This window comes from Lycium barbarum, chromosome 2, assembly GCF_019175385.1.
Source record: "Lycium barbarum isolate Lr01 chromosome 2, ASM1917538v2, whole genome shotgun sequence".
Lineage (NCBI taxonomy): Eukaryota > Viridiplantae > Streptophyta > Magnoliopsida > Solanales > Solanaceae > Lycium > Lycium barbarum.
Window position 1 is genome coordinate 129358691 of NC_083338.1, and position 27402 is coordinate 129386092.

A 27402-nucleotide genomic window follows, 5' to 3' on the forward strand; every position below is an offset into this window, starting at 1 on the left:
GTTCGATCAAGTATTTTTCTATTTTATTCATAATTCATAATAATTTTTCTGATTCTCAAAATACTCTTTCCAAATTAGAATTCCTAATTCCCTCTCCATTACAGTTTCATATTTTCCTTTCTTCTTTGTGAGCACATACTTCCAATTTATAATTTTTATAAATAACTTTGACATATATATTAGTCATTTTAATAAAAGTTTTACTTCTCAACACTTTTTATCAAACACGCTAATCGCAGATTATTAGTTTCAACATATAATCAAAGCTGTAACTATTTATTTGTAGATTTAGCACAAAAGATATTTTTTAACACTTAATGTTTATCGGCTTAACTCAAACAGGCTCTTATTCGGTGTGTTGTGTAAGGAGAAAAATATTTTTCTAATTTTTTCATGTTTGATTAATCAAAATATTTGAAAAATATTTTCTCTACTCTAAAGAAACAAGTTCCTTAAAAGGGAAGAAAATAATTTCCCTAATAAAAGTAGGGAAAACAAGTTCCACAAGTGGCATTCCATATCTATCGTGTCCTCCCACAACACCTTATCTTCGACCCTACCCCATGGCCTCCATTTCCCACCATCCCTAACCCCAATACCCCACCATCATCCATACCCTACCCTCACCCACCTCCCATATTGTCTAGATTCTATACAAATACGTTTAGAATAATATTTTTCCTTACGCATCCGAACACAAGAAAGTAGGTAAGAAATTTGATAATTTTTGCTGGAGAAATTTTTCACGAAAAACACTTTCCATCGTACCCAACACACCCTTTAAGTTGGAAAAATAAATTCCAAGATAATGAAAGTAGAATAGAGAATGTCTAGTCGGTCCTTATTGGCTTTCTAAAATTCAAAATATATAGTGACATTATTCATTCAAACTTTGACATATTTGATCAGGTAACTAACTAACTACTTATATCTCTTCAAAAATATGAATACAAATTTATGACTATCGTCTTTCTATTACTTATAAATACTCAAAAAAAGATTGAACTAGAACCATCTTTCTATAATACATATCAACTTACCCTTTGAACTCATCATCATAATCCATTTAACCATTTTTTTCCAAGCAAAAACATCAATGGCCAATTTGATTTCAAAATCAAGAAACTTTAACCATTTTTTTCTAAGCTCAAGGTTTCATCTCTTGTCACTCCTAAACCAAAGAAGTTCAAGAACTCCATCATTTACAACGGTTGCCGGAGGTGGTTTTATAAGGTCAACGGCGACATTTTCCGGCCACATTTTTAGGCCAGAACGTTACCAGTCCAATAAAGCTGGAGAGCAACTAAGTACAATCTACTATGAAGAAGATGGTCATCACCAAAATACTCATGAAAATCAGGTAAATTTTACTAACTTCTTTTTTTGTTCCACCTTCTTTCTTATCATTTTTCCGAGCAAAGTTAGAAATTTATATAAGGGGATTCAAAAAATACTATGATATCACACTTGAAATTTGAACACGTGATCAACTGAAATCACTTTGTCAGTTTACCAGATTTTCTCCTTGACTGTGTCGAGAAGCATTATAAAACAAACAAAATTTATTTACGAAGTTCGTCGCTAACCAAAAATAGCATGTAGTTAAGTAATTTTCCTACTAATTGGTTGTTAATTTATCATAAAAGAATCGAAGGGAAGTCTTGGAGTAACGGTAAAGTTATCTCTGTGTGACCTATAGATCACGGATTTGAGCAGTGGAACGAAATAACTAGCCACTTATGCTTGCATTAGATTAAGCTGTTTACATCACATTCCTCTCAGACCCTACTAACGCGGATGCTTTGTGTACCGAACTGCCCTTATTTAATTCATCATTAAATAGGATTATGAACGAATCTATATTATTTAGTGACATAAGTTAATCATCGCTAGTTCCTATTTGTAATGATTATGAACGAATATATATTATTTAGTGGCATAAGTTAATCATCGCTAGTTCCTATCTGTTTACAGTAATAGTAAAGTCAAGGAGATTTAACAATTTTTAGTTTAAACAATTTATAGAAACTAAAAGAACTTGTTTTTATTTATGCAGTATAATATTTTAATGAAGGGAATTCAATTTCTCCACCTACATCCACCTTAATTTGCCCTTCAGCAAAATAAATTAATATCGTTGATGAATAAATTATAATATCAAATATATTATTGAGATTAAGTAAAATTAAGTATTTGGACACGAGCTTTTCTAAGTTATAGAGCTGAGCGCAACGTGCATGTGAGAAAATATAAGTACCAAAACTATTAATTGGTCTGCATTGAAACCTTGTGTTGAACACTGAGCCCCACAACAACAAATTCTTGATGTTTCTTTTGTATTCCCATTACTCTTAGTCATGTGATAGCTACGTGACACAGTTCTTAGAATTACCTTCTTCTTTTTTAAGAATTATTGGAGATTAAGTTAATGTACTTATTTATATTAGGATTGTCTTCGTCCTCCTATGTCTTTGATCTATGGCAAGTTTCAATCATGTACACAATACATGTGTGACGTTTCTTCTATTACATATGCGTTTGCCAGATCGTCGTTTTGTAAAGTTTGCACTACGGAGAATTAAACTTATGATCATTTAATAGAGAGTCCTTTCACTTGAGCTATTTCCTGCTTTCCTCGTTGGTTTTATTGATTTGATCATGTGAAATTTATCTATATTCCTATTTTTCGTTAAAAAATCAAAGACGAGCATATATGCATTTGTGTGCACATACATACATACATATATATATATATGATACCAAAGTGAAAGAGATTAATTCCGTGATTATTCTCATTGATTGAGTTGGTAAATATACCATAGTTACAATGTTCTATTAGGATACAAACTATACTAACCTAAAATAGAAGATTTACAAAATATTCTTTTACTACATATTTACACTATTTATCACACCCCCGCAGTCGAAACGGGAGGTTTACGAACGCTGAGACTGTCCCGAAAATCTTCAAATAAGACCTGTGGCAGTCCTTTAGTGAAAATATCGGCGAGCTGATATCGGGACGGAACATGAAGGACACGGACGTGGCCGCGCGCCACCTTTTCACGAACAAAATGTATATCCATCTCAATGTACTTGGTGCGCTGATGTTGGACTGGATTTCCTGGCAGGTAAATGGCACTGACATTATCACAATAAACTAAAGTAGCCTTAGGGATCGGACAATGTAGTTCCAAGAGGAGGTTACGTATCCAGCATGATTCAGAGACAACATTAGCAACCCCCCTATATTCTGCTTCCGCACTAGAGTGGGAAAGAGTAGGTTGGCGCTTAGATGACCAGGATATCAAATTATCTCCCAAAAACACGCAATAACCCGACGTCGAGCGTCTGGTGTCTGGACATCCCCCCAATCAGCATCAGTGTATGAAACCAAATCAGTAACTGAAGATGAGTAGAGATGCAAACCATGATCAAGAGTACCCTGAATATACCGAATAATCCGCTTAAGAGCAAGCATATGCGTATCTCGTGGAGCATGCATATGAAGACAAATCTGCTGTACGACATAAGAAATATCCGGTCTGGTGAAGGTAAGATACTGAAGAGCACCTGCAAGGCTCCGGAAATGAGTGGGATCGTCACACAGATCGCCAGAAGAGGCACTGACCTTCGGTTTAGTGTCAACCGGAGTGGAAGAAGGCTTACACGAGAACATTCCTGCACGTTCAATAATGTCCGTAGCATAACTTCGTTGTGATAGAAACATACCACCCTTGTGACGGGTCACAGCAATGCCAAGAAAATAGTTCAAAGGACCTAAGTCCTTCATAGCAAATTCTGAGCCAAAAAGGCCCATAATAGAACAGCGGAGAGCATCTGAAGAAGCAGTAAGAATAATATCATCCACATATAGTAAAATGTAAGCCAAGTGGTGCCCTTTGCGATAGATGAACAAGGAGTGGTCAGACCTGCTATTAGCAAAACCAATGGAAGAAACAAAGTCAGCAAATCTTTTATACCAAGCTCTCGGTGCCTGTTTAAGCCCATATAAGGACTTGCGCAGCAAACACACATAATCGGGACGAGATGGGTCTCTAAAACCCATAGGCTGATGCATATAAACCGTCTCTTTGAGCTCGCCATGAAGAAATGCATTTTTGACATCCAACTGATGAATGGGCCAATGTTTAGATAGAGCTAGACTTAAGACAGTGCGGATTGTTGCTGGCTTCACGACCGGACTGAACGTCTCACCACAATCAATGCCAACCTGTTGTGTTTTTCCATCACCTACAAGACGGGCTTTATTCCTCTCAAAATCACCATTAGACTTTTTTTTATGAGTAAAAATCCACATAGACCGAATAACATTCACATTAGGTGGACGGGGTACCAACTCCCACGTCTTATTTTTAATAAGAGCATCATATTCATCATCCATGGACAATTTCCAATTCGAGTCACGTAGCGCATCCAATGGTTTACGAGGTATGGGGGACTTGGTAACCACCGCATGTAGATTAAATGAGTGCTTGGGTTTGAAAATCCCGCGCTGACTACGAGTGACCATGCGTGTGTGGGTATTGGGCTAGACAGGTGGAGAAATGGTCGAGTTTTGCGGGGTGGTGGGAAGCTGGTGGGGGAGAGGGGCGGACTGGTCCTGCGTAGAGGATGATGGAGACTGCTGCCCAGGTGGGGAGGGGTCGGCGTGGTCCTGAGTCACGGGCAGCGACGGAGGGGGACAGGGCAGCGGTGGAGGGTTGGCGGCTATATGATGGATCAAGTAAGGAGAGAGGCCATCATCAAGGAAGTCATAAGAGGTGGGAGCCGGAGTATGGATTTTGGAAAATGGAAATTGAGTCTCATCAAATAAAACGTGACGACAAATAATGATTTTATTTAAGGATAAATCAAAACATTTGTAGCCACGATGGTTTGGTGGATATCCCAAAAAAACACATGGAGTTGACCGAGGGTGCAACTTGTGAATAGTAGTAGACGGAAAAAGGGGATAACATAAATACCCAAAGACTCGGAGATGAGAATAAGATGGTTTCCGTTGGTAAAGGACCTCTAAAGGTGATTTGTGACCCAATAGCTTACTTGGTAAAATATTAATGAGATACGTCGCCATTTGCAATGCATGATGCCAAAAGGACGGAGGAATGGAGGCATGAGCAAGAAGAGTCCGGATGACATTATTTAGTGAACGGATTTTTCTTTCTGCTTTCCCATTTTGAGAGGATGTATGAGGACACGAAAGACGGAAAGACATCCCATTGGATGCACAAAATTTTCCGAATTGACTATTAGTATATTCCCTCCCATTATCACATTGGACATTCTTGATAGGACGTTCAAATTGAGTAAGAATATGGGTCTTAAAATCCATGAATTTTGAGTAAACATCAGATTTTCTAGCCAAAGGGAAAGTCCACAAATAGTTGGTAAAATCATCCAAAAACAGAACATAATAACGATGGCCCATAGAACTCAAAATTGGAGAAGTCCACAAATCACTATGAATAATGTCAAATGGAAACAAAGTTTCGGAAATAGAACTAGCAAATGGCAACTTAACATGTTTACCAAGAACGCAAGAATGACAAATACTAGATGAACTAGAACTATTACATTCAATGCTTTTATTACGCCCAAGAAAATCCAAAATAGAAGCTCCCGGGTGGCCCAAACGATCATGTCAACGGGTAGAAGACAAGGCAGCAAAAGTCGACGGTGAATTGGTGGAAAATTTGAAGGTGGACAATGGATAGAGAGCACCCCTACTATTACATCTCATGAGAGCCATCCCCGTTCGGAAATCCTTCACAGAAAACCCATAAGGATCAAATTCAACACTCCCATAGTTATCAGTAGTAAATTTACGAACCGATATCAAATTCTTTATGAGTTTTGGCGCATGAAGGACATTGTTTAACAATAAAGGAGGGTTCGGGGGAGGAAATTTAGCATGACCACAACCTCGAATTGGAATTGAATTACCATTACCAACAACAATGCCAGTATTACGATTGCTCAAATTAAAATAAGACGAGAGAGTACCTTTTGTGGATGTCATATGGGACGTGGCGCCGATATCCATATACCAATTCGAATCGGGTTGGTTCAACGTCATCGTGTGCATGGCCGATTCAATATCCGTCGGAGTCCATTGCGTCGGGGGGCCCGTGGCTGCATATGCCTGCTGCTGTGGTCGCGAGCCCAAAATGCCAGGCTGGGCCAGCGACCTCGGGCCAGACGAAGAAGATGGCGGCTGCCACTGCTGTTGTGGTCGAGCCCACTGCGTGGTAGGATACGGGCAAGGGGGAGCCCACTGAGGCATCCAACCCCACTGCCACGGTGAGGAGGGTTGTTGCCACTGCTGCTGGTCACCTGAGGGGCGCCCTCCACGGCGTTGGCTGCCACTGTCGCCGCCCGAACCACGGCCACCGCCGTTATTATTCCCGCCGCTCGAACCGCGATTTTTGTTGTTATTTTTGCCTCGATGATGGTAAGAACGACCAGAATTTTCCAGATGAGAAGAGTCATCAAAATCACGTTTGGAATTAGCCACGATAGCCGCTGGCGAGTCATCGTGCATTTCAGCCAACGCCTTTTCCTCAAGGCACAAACTTGACCGAGCTTCGGAGAATGGCTGAAGAGGCTTACTTTGGCGGATGTAGGTACCCAAATTCTTGTATGCCTCTGGGAGTCCAGCCACCAGTTGGAGAACGAGGCGGTTGTCGGTCACCGGAGCCCCCACACTCTTAAGTTGATCGGCTAAGGTCTTGAGACGTTGGCAATACGCCGAAGCGTTTGGAAAATCCCGCATCTTGACATGAGAGAAATCATGTTCCAAAGCAACGGCACGGGAGTTTTTGTTGTCTTGAAAAAGATTACGGAGGCGATCCCAGGCCTCCTTTGCCGATAGGTCTTCTTCGATGATTGTATGCAATAAGTCTGTGGAGATGGTTGCATATACCCATTGAAGTACCGTGGCATCCAAAGTGGACCACAACTCCTTTTCGTCGTCGGTGGTAGGAGCCTTCTCCTTTCCGGTTGGCAGAATGTAGGAAAGGACACGGTGAGACCGGGCATGAAGTTTGAATAATTCGGCCCAAGCCGAATAATGATCTGTTTCCATCTCAAGAATGATTGGGATGTGATTCTTGATGTTGGAGACAGCCAAAGCAGGATGGAACTTGGTGTCTGCCATTGATGGAAGGGAAGAAAAATGGATGGAAATCGAAGAAGAAGAAGAAGAAGAAGAAGAAGACGTCGGAAAAGTGGGTAGAGGACGTCGGAGAATTAGGGCGGCGGAAGAGAAGGAAAAGAAACCCTAGTATCTGATACCATGAAAGAGATTAATTCCGTGATTATTCTCATTGATTGAGTTGGTAAATATACCATAGTTACAATGTTCTATTAGGATACAAACTATACTAACCTAAAATAGAAGATTTACAAAATATTCTTTTACTACATATTTACACTATTTATCACAAAGTATGAAATTTCTCCATAAATACTTCCTTCCTAGCTCAGTAATCCAATAAAATTATGTTTTAATGTCTTTTAATTCGTCCCATATCATATTATAGTTGCCTTGGCTTTTTGTAGTGTTCAAGATAAAGGGTCTAAATCAGAAATTAAAATAAAACCATTAAGCACGTTCTTCAATCATTTTAATCACATATATATTCTTTTAGAGGATAACTATTACGAGTCAGCTCAAGTTTTGCTTTTACACGCTTTCGACAAAAGTGACTCATCACAAGTCCATAACGTGTTTCATTTTGAAACATCTCAAAGGAGGTCTGGCCTTTATCCACGAAAAGAATGAAAGAAACAAGATAAGGTACATTTGCTAAGGGGTTGAGTGTTGGAATGTAGTAAGAGCCCGTTTGGATTGGCTTATAAGTTGGCTTATAAGCTGTTTTCAGCTTTTTTGAGTGTTTGGCTGGCCAGCTTAAAGTCATTTTATGCTTAAAATAAGCTCAAAAAAATAATTGGACCCATTTGACTTAGTTTATCTAAAGCAGCTTATAAGCTGAAAACAGCTTATAAGCCAAAAAAAATAAGTTGGACTACCCCAACTTATTTTTTTCAGCTTATAAGCTGCAAACAGCTTTAAGCTGTAAGCCAATCCAAACGGGCTCTAACTTACTAGTACACTTAATTACAAGGACAATTTTCTATATTCATCGAGCTACTCTTTCCTCTTTCTATATATAATATATTATATATCCAAGCCTCTCTCCACCTCTCAATAATTTTAAAACAATTATTAGGAGTGTGTTTGATACGAGGAAAAATAATTTTCAGGAAAATTTCATGCAAAAATTATTGTCTTGTGTTTGTTGGAAGTCATCCTTTATTAAAAAGAGAATGATAAAGTATAGTTTACGCTCATTATAAAACAATCTTAACTTTTATGTTTTATAGGGTGACCCCAAGTTATGTAAATCTTTTATGTTTTAGAGGGTGACCCCAAGTTATGTAAAATAACTGAGGATATTTTGGTAATTTTAATGCCTAATACATAATCTGCTTGTTATTAGTTTCAACACTTTTATTTAAATACGTAAGTACTTATTTACAAATCAACTTCAGTATTTAAAAATGTTTTTAAACACTTAATGCTTATCGGTTATTTTTAATCAGTTGATCACCGGCTAACTTAGTTATTATCAATCTTTAATATGTTTTGTCGAACTATAAACCAAAAAAAATAATGTTAAAGCGACATAACAGTACTAAACTTTTAATTATAAATCATGACGTTTCAAGTAGATTTTATTATAATTTTGTGAAATATAGTTCATCCATTTTTATAATTTAGAGGGTAGAGCCGTAGAGCACATGAGGAGGAGGTATTATTCTTCTTGCGTTACTTACATAACACAATCTATTGTTTGGTTCGGAAACGTAAAGAAAGTAAAACAAACATATTGTCGCCCCTGATGATTTTTTTTTTTTTTAAAATAAGAAAAAAATCTAGGAGCAAGAAACGTTATTTATTTTACTATTCTATGTAAATAAGTAAATCTTGAACATCTTTTGAACTACGGCCTCAAAATTATGGGTTACGTGTAGTGCTGTTCCAATTTTATTGGGGATGAGAATGATGGGTTTGTCAGATTGAAGAATTAAGACAAGGAGAGAAAAGCCATAAGAAACACTTCTTTTTTAATGAAAAAATTCTGTATAAATTTAAATTAAATGAATCAATACGTCCAAAATTTCATAGGATTACAAAAATCAAGAAAGGGGTGATAACAAAGATGGGGGGCCAAATGAACTACGAGTCAATAGACTGGATCAATAATTTTTACAAATGAAACAAGGTTTTATTTAACCCCAATAATAAAGTACAGTTATCGTGAAATGCCCATGCAGATCCAAAATTATTTATTTTAAAAAATATCACAATTCATACCTATTTAAGGAAACCTACTTACAATATATTCATTAAGTTTATATGGTGTGTACCTTCGAGTTATGCAATTCACGTGTTATATATACATTCGGAATATACGACGAACAATACTGAAATTGGTATAAAATAAAGACTAACTTAATTCATAAAGTACAAAAGGTACTAAATGATGCAATAGGTAAGACAGTACGTAACTATTGCTTTGTATTAATATTACTTCTACTCCACTCAACATTGCATATGTGCTTCCTATTTATAGGAGCAACATACAAAGGATAAGTCACCAAGTAAACTTGGTGACTAATCCATAAAACTTACACGTATGAATTCCAAGATGAGCACAAGATAGTTAATGCACATCCACTACTTGGGATATTTACAACACTCCCCCTTGGATGTCCATTAATAGATGATGTACCTCGTTAAAACCTTATTAGGAAAAACCCCCGTGGGAAAAAGTCTCAATGAAGGAAAAAAAGAGTACACATATCTAGTAATACGCTTTGGGGGCTGTCTCATTAAAAACCTTGCCAAGAAAACCCAATGGGACAAAAACCTTGGCGTAAGGAAAAAGAGTGCAGCGCGTATTCTACTCCTCTTGATCAAGACCACGATTCAGATGTTGGAGTCTTCGCATTCCAATCTTGAATATCATCTTCTCAAGAGTTGAAGTTGGCAAAGATTTAGTGAACAAATCTGCAGGATTGTCACTTGAACGGATTTGTTGTACATCAATATCACCATTCTTCTGGAGATCATGTGTGAAGAATAACTTTGGTGAAATGTGCTTCGTTCTATCTCCTTTTATGAAGCCCCCTTTTAGTTGAGCTATGCATGCAACATTGTCTTCATATAATATCGTGGATATTTTGGTATCACATTTCAAGCCACATCTTTCTCTGATGAAATGTATCACTGATCGAAACCACACACATTCTCTGTTTGCTTCATGTATAGCTATTATCTCAGCATGATTTGATGAAGTAGCTACAATAGACTGCTTTGTAGATCGCCACGATATGGCAGTAACTCCGCATGTAAACAGATAGCCTGTTTGAGATCGAGCTTTATGTGGATCAGATAAATAACCTGCATTTGCATAACCAACTAGATCTGTACTACTATTATTAGCATAAAACAGACCCATATCGCTAGTTCCTTTCAGATATCGCAATATATGCTTAATCTCGTTCCAATGTCTCCGTGTAGGAGAAGAGCTATATCTTGCTAGCAAATTAACAGAAAATGCTATGTCAGGTCTTGTAGCATTAACAAAATACATAAGTGCACCTATTGCACTAAGATATGGTACTTCAGGACCAAGTAGCTCTTCGTTTTCTTCCTGAGGTCGGAACGGATCTTTGCTCACTTCAAGTGAGCGAACAACCATAGGAGTACTTAAAGGATGCGCATTGTCCATGTAAAACCGTTTTAAAACTTTCTCAGCATAGGCAGATTGATGGATAAAGATCCCTTTTGCGAAATGTTCAATTTGCAGACCAAGACAGAGTTTTGTCTTTCCGAGATCTTTCATCTCAAATTCTTCCTTCAAATATTCAATCGCCTTTTGGAGCTCTTCTGGTGTTCCAATGAGATTTATGTCATCAACATAAACAGCAAATATAATGAATCCTGATTTTGTTTTCTTAATAAAAACACATGGACAAATGGCATCATTTATATATCCTTCATTTATCAAGTACTCACTTAGGCGATTATACCATATGTGCCCTGATTGTTTTAAACCATATAATGATCTTTGTAATTTGATTGAATACATTTCCCGAGACTTTAAACCAAATGCTTCAGGCATTTTATATCCTTCAGGGATTTTCATATAAATTTCATTATCAAGTGAGCCATAAAGATAAGCTGTAACCACATCCATCAGATGTATTTTAAGGGTTTCATATACAGCTAAACCGATGAGGTATCGAAATGTTATAGCATCCATAACTGGTGAATACGTTTCTTCATAGTCGACGCCGGGTCTTTGGGAGAATCCTTGTGCAACAAAGCGTGCTTTGTATCGCACAATTTCATTTCTCTCATTTCTTTTTCGTACAAAGACCCATTTGTGGCCAACTGGTTTTACACCATTAGGCGTTTGGACTACAGGTCCAAAAACCTCACGTTTAGCAAGTGAATTCAATTCTGATTGAACTGCTTCTTGCCATTTTGGCCAATCATATCTTCGTCGACATTCTTCAACAGATTGAGGTTCCTGATCCTCACTGCCTTTCATAATATTTAGTGCAACATTATATGCAAAAACACTATTCACCACAATTTTCGAACGATTCAAATTGACCTCATCACCAGTAAAACTTAATGATAGTTCTTTACTCACTGGAGTCTCGGGTTTGCTGATTTCTTCAGGAATATCAGGATTAATCAGATCTTGAATCTCTTCATGAGATCCTTTCATAGTGTCATTCTGATCATTGTTTGTATTTCTTTTTCTAGGATTTTTATCCTTGGAGTCCAATGGCCTACCACGCTTCAGGCGTGGATGAGATTCAGAGGCTATGACACTAGTAGATTGTCCCTTTGGAACATCAATTCGAATAGGCACATTCTCTGCAGGGATATGCGACTTAGTTATTCTTTCCAAATCAGTAAATCCGTCTGGCATTTGATTTGCTATTTTCTGCAAGTGGATGATCTTCTGGATCTCCTACTCACATATAGGGGCACGTGGATCAAAATGAGATAGTGATGAAACTTTCCACGCAATTTCTCTTTTGGTTTCTTCTTTTCTCTCTCCCCCTAATTGTGGGAAATTTGTTTCATCAAATCGACAATCTTCAAATAGTGCAGTGAATAAATCTCCCGTTAATGGTTCAAGGTGGCGAATAATAGAGGGTGATTCAAACCCAACATATATTCCTAACCTTCTTTGGGGGCCTATCTTAGTGCGTTGTGGTGGTGCTACTGGCACATACACAGCACAACCAAAGATTCGGAGATGAGCAATATTTAGTTCATGACCAAATACTAATTGTGACGGGGAGTATTTATTATAATGAGTCGGTCTGAGGCGAATAAGGGATGCTGCATGTAAGATAGCATGACCCCAAACGGTAGTAGGCAATCGTGTTTTCATAAGTAATGGTCTTGGTATCAATTGCAAACGCTTAATAAATGACTCAGCAAGGCCATTTTGGGTATGAACATGAGCTACAGGATGTTCAACCTTTATCCCAACTGATAAACAATAATCATCAAAAGCTTGGGATGTAAATTCTCCAGCATTATCAAGACGTATAGCCTTAATAGGATAATCTAGGAACTGTGCCCTTAAGCGTATTATTTGTGCCAATAATTTCGCAAACGCCAGGTTGCGAGACGATATGAGGCATACATGAGACCACCTCGAAGACGCATCTATTAGAACCATAAAATATCTGAATGACCCACAAGATGGGTGAATAGGTCCACATATATCCCCATGTATACGCTCTAGAAAAACAGGGGATTCAACGTCAACTTTCATTTGTGATGGCCTGGTTATCAATTTGCCCTGATGACAAGCGACACATGAAAATTCACTACTTTCAAGAATCTTCAGGTTCTTAAGTGGATGCCCATTTGCATTTTCAATAATTCGTCTCATCATTATTGATCCAGGATGACCCATTCGGTCGTGCCAAAGCACAAAAGTTCCTGAATCGTTAAACTTCTGGTTTACGATTGAGTGTGCTTCAATTGTACTAATTTCTGCATAGTACAGGCCAGAAGACAAAGTTGGTAATTTCTCCTAAACATATTTCTAACCGGAGACATTCTTTGTAATAATAAGATATTCATCATTTGTTTCATTTAATGTCTCGACGTGATACCCATTACGGCGGATATCTTTGAAACTCAACTAGTTTCTTGGGGATCTAGAAGAGAATAATGCATCTTCTATAACAAGTTTCGTCCCCTTAGGTAGAAATATAGTAGCTCTTCCGGAGCCTTCAATTAATTTCGAATTTCCAGAAATTGTACTAACATTTCCCCTTTTCTTAAGCAAGTGAGAAAAGTATTTCTCATATTTGAATATGGCATGCGTTGTCCTACTATCAATCACACAAATATCTTCACGATTGGTCATTGATCCAAATAATATTTGAGGATTTTCCATATATTCTTCGAAGCCTTTAAAGTATTTGCTCGAGATAACAGAGTCTCGTGCTAATAACGTGGTATAAAATAAAGACTAACTTAATTCATAAAGTACAAAAGGTAATAAATGATGAAATAGGTAAGACAGTACGTAACTATTGCTTTGTATTAATATTACTTCTACTCCACTCAACATTGCATATGTGCTTCCTATTTATAGAAGCAACATACAAAGGATGACTAATCCATAAAACTTACACGTATAAATTCCAAGATTAACATAAGATAGTTAATACACATCCACTACTTGGAATATTTACAACAGAAATGATTAATTTTTAAAGGATCGAGCTTTATCATAATTATACGTACGGATAAATTATTTTACTCGACTTAGATAATCGTGTGTAAAAGTTCTAATATAATAAAATAACGAAAGTTAGTTGGGTGGGCCATTCCGAATGACATGACAGAGATAGACCTTGTAACGTCGATTTTGGTTGAGACTAATAACGTCAATTTTGGGTGGAAAAACTATTAGAGTATTTATTTATTTATTGGAAAAATAATTGATTCTTGAAAAGGATAGGCACTTTCTGGTTGAGTGATAAATGGATAGCCACAAACCTCAAATCAAAAGCTCAGTTCAGATGAAATTTGGGCTACACATATTTGATCTAGAAAAAAAAAATGGTTAATAGACTTTAATTCAAAAAAATAGTCTTTTCGTTAGGTTAGACTTTATGAAATCGACTTTATGTGTAGAATTAATTGATTTGTCAGTTTGTTTGGTAAGGTACTATAAATTCGTTTTCATTTGTCTTTCTGTAGAACAATTTATTCATCTATCAATGTTTAGAAGAACAGGAAGTGGGTACACCACTTATTGGTGTTGAGAGGAAATATACAGATTGAAGAATGACTTGATTGGAGTCAAATCTAACCCAACTTTTAAATCGATTGAATTTGAACGAATCAAAATGAATTAAATTAGTAAATGGAGGAAACATATTTTCTTGAATTGATTCTATCACCTCTAAAAGGGGGGGTTTGGTTTGTGGGAGGCGGGGAGAGGGGGACAATTCCGGTCTACCCAACTATGTGATACATCTAAATGAAAGCAGGTGATGTTACATTTGGTGAACTTAACACTATAAAACAAAGGCTAAGAGATCGTTTGGTAGGATGAATAGGATAAGATTGGATTATTAGGCTCGTGGGATTGAAATTATTTTATATTTAGTTGGTGGGATAAGTTCTTTGGTATCTCACCCAATCCTAGCTATATGGGATAAAAGATGAGATAAGTTATCTCATGCAGAGAATGAGATAAGTTATCCCATATCCCATCTTATCCCACCAATCTCATCTACATGGGATAACTTAACCCTCCTACCAAACAACCCCTATAACTAGTTCCTCAACCCCTTAAACTTGACTGAATTTTTTATTTTGACACCTCGACTCTAACTAGTTCTTATTGAACACTTCAACACTATAAACAATGTGTGTATTGAACACCTCATCTGATGTGGCAAAAGAAGTGGCTCTCATCTGGAGTTGGGCGCGTGAGAAGCATCTTTTTTTCCCTCTCTTATTTTGTTTCTTTATCACATAACTCCCACCATTATCAATATCTTCTTCCATTTTGGTGATTTATCTCCAGAGATTTTCTTTTTTTTATCTTCTGTTGTGGAAGCACAAATATTTCACTTTTCCCATGCCATAACAAGTTTAGACATTTTGGTGGAACCACAACCAACACCACTTGCGGCAATACCGTTGCTAACGCCACTATTTTACTATAGTTCATTCATCAGATCAAAATTCTTAAATTCAAACCCAAAAGAATCCTATAAAAGGGCATTGAAAAAAGGAAAAGGGCATCACCTGAAATCATTTAACCTGTCGTAAAAATGAGTACTTACTGGAAAAATCTCCGAGGAAGACAACAACATTCTAGATTATTTTTTCAATTCCTTGCTTTATACTTATCCGAGTAGTTCTTAACTGTCAAGAATTCTTGGTCCTTGATTTTAGGTTATATGAATTACTTCGGGGTATCTTTTGTTAAAGATACAATCTTTTTGTTCAATCTGTCCAAAAGACATATCTGTGTAATGATTTTTTTTCTCACCCTACTATAGCATTATTAACCTGAAACAGATGATCTAAGATACAAATGTAATTATTATTTTAAGCATAGTTTCTTTTTGTTTTCTCCAAACAAAACACCGGAAGAAGCTCTTTATGGGGTTTCTTTAACAACCCATGGTAAACTTCTCGTCTTTGTTTTTTCTCTTAATTTCTTCTTCAGTGAAAAGGGTGATGATTTGAATGACATTTTTAGAAAGGTTACAAAAGTGATTACTTACCAGATCGTGGAAGAAAAGAAAACAAGAAAAAGAATGGAGAAGACAAACGAAGGGGACGGGAAAGGGGTTATAGAAATTTTTTTCTTTTTTCTTTTGTCTAATAAAAAGTCTTTTTCCTTTTTCTATTTCATTTTGTTAGATTGTTAATTTACAGGTGTCACACGGTAATTGGCCCATCTTTCATATCAGCATGCTTGATCATCACGCGCTGCATTTTGAGCAAAGATGGTAACTGAAGTGTTCAATAGACACATTATTTATGGCGTTGAAGTGTTCAATAGGAATTAGTTATAGTTGAGATGCCAAAATGAAAAATTCAGTTAAGTTTAGGGGGCTATCTATGTATTTACTATTGTCATTGTTCACTTTTGCTCGTTCAAAATTCACTAAATCGATTTAAGTTAATATTGCGTCAATCTCACCAGGCTTAATACTCAGATGGACCCTTAAACTTGACATGTTTTGTAAGATAGGCATATAAACTTATAAGGTGACCAGATAGACACTTAAACTTACTCAAAGTGTATTTTTCAAGTTTTTCAGTTGTTTTGAAAACAAAAACTATATTTTTCAAACACTCACAATTTTCATGGCCAAATAAGCCCTAAATATATCACAAAATATTTTTTTTAAAATACAAAAATAAGGCAAACGCATATACATGAGACTATAAATGTGCACTTAAATCAATAAATACTCGCTAATCGCAATTTTGCATCTTTCAAGTAACTCGGTTTTTTTTTTACACTTGAATAATTAAAAAACAATAACTTTAACCAATAAAAATCCTTAAAAAAAGAAATTTCAAATTAAGAAATTTCTTTTTTTTAAGGATTTTCTTCTCGGCTTTACAGTTTTCTTAATTTGAAATTTCTTTTACACTTGAAATACTGAACTTAGAAATTTCTTAATTTGAAATTTCTTTTTTTAAGGATTTTTATTGGTTAAAGTTATTGTTTTTTAATTATTCAAGTGTAAAAAAAAAAACCGAGTTACTTGAAAGCTGCAAAATTGCGATTAGCGAGTATTTATTGGTTTAAGTGCATATTTATAGTCTCATGTATATGCGTTTGCCTTATTTTTGCATTTTAAAAAAAATATTTTGTGATATATTTAGGGCTTGTTTGGCCATGAAAATTGTGAGTGTTTGAAAAATATAGTTTTTGTTTTCAAAACAATTGAAAAACTTGAAAAATACACTTTGAGTAAGTTTAAGTGTCTATCTGGTCACCTTATAAATTTATATGCCTATCTTACAAAACATGCCAAGTTTAAGGGTTCATCTAGGTATTAAGCCATCTCACCACGAAGTAGCTCTTCCTATTAAAGGCTTCTTCAATTTCACGACTCGAATTTCAAAAAATTCAATCACCCCGTCACACTCCTCCTCACTTGATAGTATTCACTTTCCTGTCTCATTTTATACTTGGCAATGATCAAAAAATGACAAAACTAGTTCCTTTTGCTACTGTCCTAACTCCAAGGACATTTCCTTATGGTTCTTCATAAATAGAGCATCAAGAAAATAAAGAAACTTAGGCCAAAAACTTAGAAAGACTTAGGCCAAAAACTTAGAATTTCACTTGACGTGATATGATGGGATTCCTAAAAGTCCTCTTCTCCAATTCTAAACTAATTCCTAGAAGTGCTAGTACACAACCACTTGGCCAATTCCATGCACTTCTTGGTTTTTCATCAAAAAGCCTTTTATCATTTTCCCGGTTTGAGTCAACCAACATAATGAAAGAGCAACCTTCTCTTTTTGCAGAACATGATGATGATGATTATTTTCAGGTTATTATCACTTTACTAAGTTCTATGCACTCATTTTTCTTTGATAATTTGTACAGACAATCTTGAGTTGGGCAAGTTTATTTTCTGCTTCACAGAAGCATGCTGCTCTGCATGGAAAAACATTAAAATTCCGCTTTATGTCTGTGAAAAACAGGGCATAGTGGAGAAAAAGATGTATAAGCGACACCAATTAGTTAGGACTAAGTTTTAGTCATATTAGTATGTTTACCGATGTTCTCTAGGAGTCGTTTAGTCTCGTCAGAGATTTATATGTCAGTAGAAATATAAAACTTCTAGCATATTCTTGTAACTTTTTTTATGTTTTAATTTCATTTTATATACTACTGGACTGAGCTGAGATGAGCTTAAATGTAGCGACATAGACAATGAGAATTCATATAGCAGGCACCAACTTGCTTGATACTGAGGCACACTTATTATTGCTATATGGTTTCAAAGCTTACTAAATATGAATTGGCAGGACATGGATTTCCCTGGAGGGAAGGTTCCAATTACTCCTCAAATGAAATTTATTTCAGAGTCATCTGAAAAGAGGTTACCTTGTTATAGAGTCCTTGATGATGATGGTTATCCAATTCCAGGCAGCATCTTTGAGGAGGTATGCAATTTTTTTTCAAGTGTAGTTAGTTAGAATTCCATTTCTATTCAAGTGAAAAAATGACTGAATTTTGATGCATTTATTGGATGTAAATGTGGTTAGGTGAGCAAAGAACTAGCAGTAAAGATGTATAGCTCAATGGTAACACTTCAGACAATGGATACCATTTTTTATGAAGCACAAAGGCAGGGGAGATTATCTTTCTATCTCACAACTGCTGGAGAAGAAGCTATCAACATAGCATCTGCTGCTGCTCTCAGCTTAGACGACTTTGTGTTGCCTCAGGTACTTGCTTTTATTCATAGACGAGTTCAAGATCTAAAGTGAGTGGTTCAGGCTGAGAATATATTAAATAAATAAAAGTGTGCTCTCTTTAACAACTTAAAGTTTTGAATGAAATTGTCACATACTTCAACATGATATCAAAGCAGATAGATGTCTTGCAATCGAATATCACCGCCACCTATTATCAAAAAAAGTTGCACGTGCTTGGCCCATGGAAAAAGAATCAGGCTCACGCGTAAGGGGGCTTGTTGAAAATATAACTAAGTAAATAAAAGTGTTCTCTCTCTAACAACTTTAAACTTTTAGATGAGATGGTCGCACACTTCAACAATTCAAAAGAAAGTGTGATCATTTTATAGGTATACATTCTAAATTTTGTCTGCATATACGAGCCGAAAGCAATGGGTTTGGCACTTTCTCTTTTCTTTTCTCCTAATTCTACTAGATTTTGTTCCTTTTTTGGGATTTTTTAACCTTCAGTTGTTGGTTTGCCTTTGAGATGAGTTATCGAACACATTTAATTAGCATTAGCATAATGATTGAACCATTGGATCCAAAGTCTTTTTATTTATGTTTGTGTTATTATATTTTAACAATAGTTTTAACATGTTGTACATCGCAGTACAGGGAAGTAGGGGTTATATTTTGGCGCGGCTATCCCCTGCAACAGATTGCCAATCAATTGTTCGGAAACAAGTTTGATTATGGAAAAGGAAGGCAAATGCCATGCCACCATGGTTCTAATGAGCTAAATTACCTTACTGTTTCTTCGCCAATAGCGTAAGCATGTCAAAGTTTTTAGCATTGTCCTTTCTCTCCTTTTCCCTAAAGATTCAGGATATTCCATCTAATTAATTTTCTGCTCCAAATTCCATTTCCCTCAGAACACAGATTCCTCAGGCCGCAGGCGTTGCTTATTCTCTCAAAATGGATAAAAAGGAGGCTTGTGCTGTCGTTTTTCTTGGAGATGGTAGCACCAGTGAGGTGATTAAATTAGAGTCTTTTTATTTTTGGCTCGTTGACCTAAATTAATTACAGGCAGTAGCCAAAATATACATAACATATGCGTTGATTACGTATATATCATGTATATTATATCTATATTTATGTATACTATATGTATATTTATACTTAATATACAAAACCTATACATTTTCTGGCTATATATTTTGAATGGTCAAATTAATTAACGTGACATTCAGAGTGTCTTTTACTTTAATGGCTGATTTTCTCTTGATATAATTTGCAGGGAGATTTCCATGCTGGTTTAAACTTTGCAGCAGTATTGGATGCTCCTGTTGTCTTTATATGCCGCAACAATGGATGGGCCATCAGTACACCTATAAACGAACAATTTCGAAGTATTTTTTCAACTCATTTTTTGATACCTAAAGCGCCCTTTACTAGTAATTTTCTCCATCTTGCTTAAGGTAGATTTTCCTTCGTCTTGTTATGGCAGGTGATGGAATCGCCTCTAAAGGAGTAGCGTATGGTATTAGAAGTATCCGTGTGGATGGCAACGATGCCTTGGCAACTTATAGTGCTATTCGTGCAGCTCGCGAAATGGCAATTAAGGAACAAAGGCCAATAATAGTAGAGGTAAAGACCAATATTAGTTCGAGTTACAAGGCATGTTATGAAATCTGCAATAGAATAATCTTAGAAGTGCTATAGAAACAACCATTCTTTTAGGAAATTCATACTAAAAATTTCAACTTTTCTGTAACTTTTAGGCCATGACTTATAGAGTATCTCACCATTCAACATCTGATGATTCAACCAAGTATCGACCCGTGGAGGAAATAGAGCACTGGAAAACAGCGAAAAGCCCAATATCAAAATTCAGAAAATATATTCAAAGAAATGGCTGGTGGAATGATGAGAATGAATCCGAACATCGTGGAGACATCAGAAAACAGGTTGAAAATTCAAGAACCATATATGGCAGAACAACATTGATTTTCATCTGATATATCTGGTAAAAGTTCATAATGTTTTTATTCTTCTTGTTGAATTAGGTGTTGCAAGCAATTCAAGCAGCAGAGAAGGTAAATAAATCTTCATTGACAGATTTGTTTACAGATGTTTATGATAAACTGCCATTAAATCTTCAAGACCAAGAGAAATCCCTTAGAGATGCTGTAAAGAGATCACCAAAAGAATATCCTTCGGATGTTCCTATATAGGCTAATAATGTGTTACTATGATAACATGTAATGGCTACAAGTCAACTCTGGAATTGCCAGAGTTCTTTATGTTACATATAGCTACATTAGTTTATAAATAAAAGTTCTTTAACAAATTCTCGCCTTCCTCTCTCGTCTAATATATGTTAATGGGAAGTAAATTCTTGAGATGTGAGTCAAATCAAGCTTGTTAAAGCACTATAACTATTGATAATGAAGCCATAGCTTGCATAATTCGTTAAGTGATATTTGGCCTAAGAAGTGCTAATAATGATAGCACCAATGTGTCATACTCCTTGCTCAATCCAAAAAGAACATTGTCAATAAAGAATCAAAACTTGAAACAAGAGAATTGTTGGCACAGGAGAGTCATTAATCTTTTATGGTGTTTCCCCTTCAACTAAATAATGTTTAAATCTCAATTATCGAGGAATGGAAATGGAACTTGAGTGGAACTATAAACCAAGGGTAACAACCCATACTTTTTTTTCTTGACCTTGAATGTGCACATGATGCTAAATATGTTGAACTTAGCCATTTTAATGTGTTGGAGATGATATTTGACGCGATATGAGTGTAGGTACTTGGACATTTGCATTTTTTGGCTCAAAAGGAAAAATGCAAGATTTGTGTACTACTACTTGGCATGGTTCTTGCTCAAATATTCAGTGCTTTCCTTGAAAATTCCAATGTTTAATTCTTTTAAATTCTGTAAATTTGTGTACGAGAGGCTTTTGCTTTGTACATATACTATTCACAGAGATCATTCAGTGGCCAAACTGCCTATTTTTCTATTCACTTTTTTCCAGTTTAATCATCTTGTATATGAGGTCCACCAGTAGAGGCGAATTTATGTATTAATTTTGGGTCACGTGAACATATAGTCACTCGACTAAACTTAATATATTATGTGTATAATTCTGAAAATATTTCTAGTATTATCTGAAGGAACACATGGTCAAACTAGGCCGATTGAAGCATTAGTTAGGAGCTTTGTTTATTTCCTCAACTCCTGCACGTTCTATGCTTTATTTTCTAAAGCATCTTTTTAGCTTTCTTTTTTATATTATTCTAAATCCCTTTTCTTCTATAATTCTAATTACTCAAAAGTAAAAAAAACGTGTTTCTTTTTTATATTACATCTAATGAATTTTTTTCTTTATTTCTAATTACCCAAGTCCCAAAAGGCAAAAGAAATCAAAAAATCCCATAGCTAATGGTGAACGCATCCTCTTGAAATCCTGAATTCGCCTTTGTCCACCAGCCTAGACTAATTTGGATTTGGATAAGCCCACCAAAGGAGTAAAGTGTCCTCTATACCTAAGTTCTCAGTTTCCAGGACTTCTGGCACGCCCCAAAACTGGGGTGAGACGACGTGATTGATACCTGACACTAACTATCTATCGAGCGAATCCTGAACTAACTAACAAAGTAGATTATATCACGTGAACTGTCTGAATCAACTTAAAAGGCCAACATTTTTAGTATTTTCTTGTGGTGTGCGGTTGCAAGGGTTGGTTTCAACAGCACGGACAAAATCAAGTATCACAAACCCTGTCAAAAAAATAAATTGAAATGCGTCCATACAAAACTTGCTATACAGACGGTTATAAATTAGATGAAGAGAATAGAAAGAAAAGACTTGAGGCTTGATATTATCACTGTCGCAAAAGAGTGATTGCCTGTCTATGTGATTAGCAGACAACGCTCCTTTGAGATACAACAAGCTTATTTTTAGTTGAATTAAAAATGACAGATATGGAGTAATTACTTCTTTATTTATAGAGAAGATAAGTAGTGGAATATTTTACTAGTGGTACCCATTTCAATAGTGGTACCCAAAACAAGTTTTCAAAGATGATACCTATTTCATCTATGGTACCCAAACTAGTTATTTCAACTGTAATACCCAAGTAATTTAAAATATTATTACTCCAATATTACAAACTATATAACAATCCCTCACTAGTTTGTAATACTACTCCTAATATCATACATAATAGAAAGTATCTCATAGATTTGAACTTTCTAGTAGTGTAAATATTTTAAAGTTTAGATGAAGTTATTGATATTACTAAGAATTGAACCATAACTCCCTTGTGCCTAAACCGAAAACATCACATGCGTGATATATTATCTAGCCACTTCAAGTCACATATTCTCTCAAGCACTTAAAGGTCGTGCACTAATCCCGATTCATGAATACTTACAAGAGCAAACCTTATTAACTCTTGTTGAAGCGGCACCACTCATGTATTCATATAGGTAAAAATGTTTTACGTCCCTGTTACTCCAGACATTTGACATTTTCATTAAGAGCTCTTGCTCATCCTCTCCCTGTAACAGTATGCACTGATCATCCTAGGACAAGGCTTAAAGATTTGATGCTTTTCTTTTCAGTGCTCAAAACGACATTAATAGATTGTTTTTACCCATTAAAACTTTATTGTTAGTTTTGCTAACTCAAGGTTGGGTTCCTTAATAATGTACTTATAGTTAAGGTTTTTAACCCCATCCCATTAGATGTTTTTATTGTAGCATCTCTAGGAAGTGCTTTTGTAAGCTGATATGCTAAATTCTTGCAAGTTTTAACATATATAGTTGTCATGACACCACTTATGTGCAATTCTTTCAAATAGGCATGCCGCAGACTAATATGTCTAGGCTTTCCATTGTATATCTTATTATGAGCAATGCTCAACGTTGCCTCATTATCACAATATATGGGAATGGGTGGCATTGGTTGTGGCCACAACTTTATATCTAATAACATGTTTCTCAGCCTTTCAGCTTCTTTTCCAGCAGCTACTAATGCCAAAAATTCTGATTCCATTGTAGAATGAGTAATACAAGACTGCTTCTTTGATACCCAACTTATTGCACCTCCTCCCAATGTAAAAATCCATCCCGATGTGAATTTTTTTATCATCATCATTGGTTATCCAATTAGCATCAGAGAACCCTTCTAACGTGCTAGGAAAATCATTATAACATAATCCAACATTCTTTGTTTTATTTAAATAAATAACCGAGCACTCTTGAAATAGCTTTCCAATGTTCAACACTTGGTTTACTTGTATATCTTGAAAGTTTGCAAATTGCTATGTGTTGCATACATAATACTTTCAATAGCACTAGCATATTCCAATTATGCTACTACCCTTCCATTATTTTCAGTCAACTTTATACTTGAATCTAAAGTTTGATTTCCAAGTGACTAAATTTTCAAATCACACTTTCTATGTAATGTGATTGATTTAAGGAGATGCCTTTATCACTTTTCTTGATCTTAATTCCAAGAATGGTGTCAACTTCATTAAGAACTTTCATTTTAAAGACTGAATTAAGATACTTTTTAGTATCATTAACTCTAAGCATGTTTGTACCAAAAATCAATAAGTCATTCACATAAAGACTTATTATGACACCATAATCTTTTGTAAACTTAGAGTAAATGCATTTATCAGCATTATTATGTACAAATTCATATGAGAAAATGACATTATCAAATTTCTCATGCCACTGTTTTGGAGCTTGCTTTAACCCATAAAGGGATTTTACTAATTTACAAACTTTATTCTCATTTCCAAGAAGAACAAATCCCTCTGGTTGTTCTATATATATTTCTTCACATAAATCACCGTTCAATAATGTAGTTTTCATATCCATTTGATGCACACATAAATTATATATAGAGGCTAAAGCCAAAAGCACTCTTGTGGATGTTATTCGTGCAACATGAGCATATGTATCAAAATAATCAATACCTTCCTTTTGTGTAAAACCTTTAGCAACCAATCTTGCCTTAAAGGTTTGTACACAACCATTGATATCATATTTTCTTCTAAATACCCATTTACAATCTATAGGTTTAGAACCAGTAGGAAGATCTACTATTATCCAAGTGTTGTTGGATAATGTAGAATCCATCTAATCATTTATAGCTTCTTTACAAAAAGCTGCATCTCTAAAAGACATTGCTTCTTTAAAACTTTTTGGATCACTTTCAGTGCTTAATAAAATGGGTATACATTGATTGACTTTGCTCCTACTTCCTTCCACAAGAAATACAATGTCTTGTGAAGAAATAAAATCGGAGTCTAAATACTTTTCTCTTCTCACTAGTTGATTCCTCCGAGGTTCAACTTCATGATGAGAATCATCGCCTCTTTTCTTATTTATCATTTCAAAATTACTTTAAGTAGGAGAACTTGTGCTTTGTTCTTTTGTAGAATTCTCACTAGAATTATATTGAAATTTATTTTCTAAAAATTCCACATGCACCGATTCTACATTAACATTTGTCTGGAAATTCAAAAGTCTATATGCTTTTGAGTTTTGAGCTTAACCAACAAATATGCTCCTAATACCTCTTGGACATAACTTTGATCTTTGAGGGTTAGGAACCTTATCAATGGGTCCGGAACCATAATAGCCCTATAAAAATCCTTTTGAACCAAAATACCCCAACAAAAAAAAGAGTTACAAAAATACCTATAGCGCAGTATTTTACTGCACTATAGCAGTAACGGAGACGAAGTCGTTAACCGCTATAGCGCATTAATTTACTGCGCTATAGTGTATTTACACAGGTCATATAGCGCAGTAATTTACTGCGCTATAGTGCGTTTGTTTTTTTCTTTTTTCCAACTCTTTTAGTTAACCCTTCTTCCATTGTCCTTTTAACGTATTTTGACCATAGATTAATCATGCTTCGTGACCCCGAAACATCAATATTTTATATAGAACCCTACTTATTTTTGTGCGATTAATAAGATAGGATCAATACATCAAGGATACGCAAAAGTTCGGATGGGCGTTTTAGTGGCTGAAAAGTGTTCGAATGCCATTTTCGTTTGAAGGTTCGGCGACATTATCTTGAAGTTCTTTGCGAATACTTAAATTTGTTCATCAATAATTAATCAAAAGTTTCTCAAAATGACAACATCCATACAAAAAAAAAATAAACTTAATTAAATTGCACCATTCATTCATAACCTTGAGTAGATGAAAATACTTAACATACTAATATTCTTCAAAATAACAGCATAATCATACAATCATCAAAGTAAGAAAAAATCTTTAAAAACATTCATCAATTAATGCCCTTGAGTTGATCTTCCCCCACCACCGCTAGACGTGCCACCACCACTAGAGGTACTTCCACCACGAAAGTTTCCTCCACTACGAAAGGTACTTCCACCGCGAGATGTAGTTTGACCACCATGTCGTAAGGGACACTTGCGCTTATCATGACCAACATAATTGCAAAATGAGCATTTTCGAGTGTATCTCCCCGGTGGAACATCCATTTCATTATGAATACGCGAGTATGCATTCTTTCTGAATTTACGGATAAATGCTTTATTTGCGACCATTGAAAATGGATCCGGTGGCCAATAACTCTCACCGCCAAGTGGGTAGAACCTTCCAGCATACGTTCTTGTATAATTTTCAACTGTATATTCCTCAGCCATGTACGAGGAGGCGTTCTTTCCCATTGTGATGAAACACTTGAAGGCATGAGAACATGGCATGTGATATGATTGCCACTTGCCGCATGTGCATGTTCTTGAAATCTCACAAATTGTATGGACGTTACCTCTTTTACCTTGGTGTACACTTGTTGTAAGTTCAAATATGCGCTCTGCAGGGTTGTACTCCATCCGGTCATGTTTCTGAGCCTTATATTTGTGGTGCTCGAACAGTGTTGACGGTTTTGGCAACCATCTTAGACCTTCTGCTGCATATGCTTTGGCCTCTTTTGATCGAGTGACGAACCGCTCCACAACCTGCTTAAATGTCATTCTCACCATTGCGGTGACAGGTAGTCCGCGTGCAGATTTTAACAAACCATTGAATGACTCAAAGCTATTTGTTGTCAGCATACCCCATCGCCTACCTTCATCCTGGTGTAATGTCCATTTGTCTTTATCAATTGCATTCAACCAGTGGAAGGCTTCCTCATTCGCCCGCCTAATAATGTCCATCTGCAGGTTAAACTTCTTCTCCTGATGCTCTGTTGCAGCCGCCCACATCCAATTGCAAAGTGCTGGGATTCGATATGCCTTTTGGAAGTTTGCCTTCAAATGCCTTAAACAATAACGATGGTAGGCAAAGGGTGGCTGCCACCCCTGCAAATTGAACATATTGTGCAATATGCCAGCATTTCTGTCTGATATCACACAGATTCCCATGCGATCCTTAATAACGTGTTGCCTTAAGTAGTCCAAAAACATACCCTACGTACTAATGCTCTCATTAGCTGCAATTGCAAAAGCTAGAGGGAATATAGCTCCATTTGCATCCATTCCAACTGCTATTAACAGCTTTATGTCATACTTCCCATACACATGTGTTCCATCTATTGATATTACAGGCCGACAATGAGCAAAACCATCAATGCATGGTTTAAATGCACAAAATCAAAAATATTACCGGGCACACCAGGTTTCGATTTGAGCTTCCATTCAACAACAGTACCATGATTGAAATGTTGTGGAGCCGCCATGTATCTCGGCAACTTCTTGAAAGAGCCCTCCCAATTGCCGTAGACTATCTCATGTGCACGCCTACGCCCAAGATACGCCTTCCTCCTAGTAACAGTTTTGCTATATACTTTCAGGACGG

General features: G+C 36.0%; 1 protein-coding gene across 2 annotated transcripts; it reads left to right on the plus strand.

Moving 5' to 3' along the window:
- The first annotated feature begins 980 nt into the window (after positions 1 to 980).
- On the plus strand, positions 981 to 20888 carry LOC132627204 (2-oxoisovalerate dehydrogenase subunit alpha 1, mitochondrial-like). Of its 2 annotated transcripts, none has more exons than XM_060342400.1 (9): positions 981 to 1360; positions 18164 to 18301; positions 18404 to 18586; positions 19209 to 19366; positions 19471 to 19570; positions 19836 to 19947; positions 20046 to 20185; positions 20320 to 20505; positions 20605 to 20888. In XM_060342400.1, the coding sequence occupies exons 1-9, from the start codon at positions 1097 to 1099 to the stop codon at positions 20770 to 20772; spliced, it is 1449 nt and encodes a 482-aa protein (XP_060198383.1). In that variant the 5' UTR covers positions 981 to 1096; the 3' UTR covers positions 20773 to 20888. The 2 variants fall into 2 exon arrangements, with proteins under 2 accessions (XP_060198383.1, XP_060198384.1); XM_060342401.1 differs by lacking the exon at positions 981 to 1360 and adding an exon at positions 17237 to 17682.
- The last annotated feature ends 6514 nt before the right edge of the window (positions 20889 to 27402 follow it).

Bases quoted from the DNA above. Each gene is read 5' to 3' on its own strand.
- LOC132627204 (XM_060342400.1), top strand. From the start codon at position 1,097: ATGGCCAATTTGATTTCAAAATCAAGAAACTTTAACCATTTTTTTCTA. The intron at 18,587-19,208 runs GTACTTGCTTTT...TGTACATCGCAG, and splicing joins ACGACTTTGTGTTGCCTCAG to TACAGGGAAGTAGGGGTTAT. The intron at 19,367-19,470 runs GTAAGCATGTCA...CATTTCCCTCAG, and splicing joins ACTGTTTCTTCGCCAATAGC to AACACAGATTCCTCAGGCCG.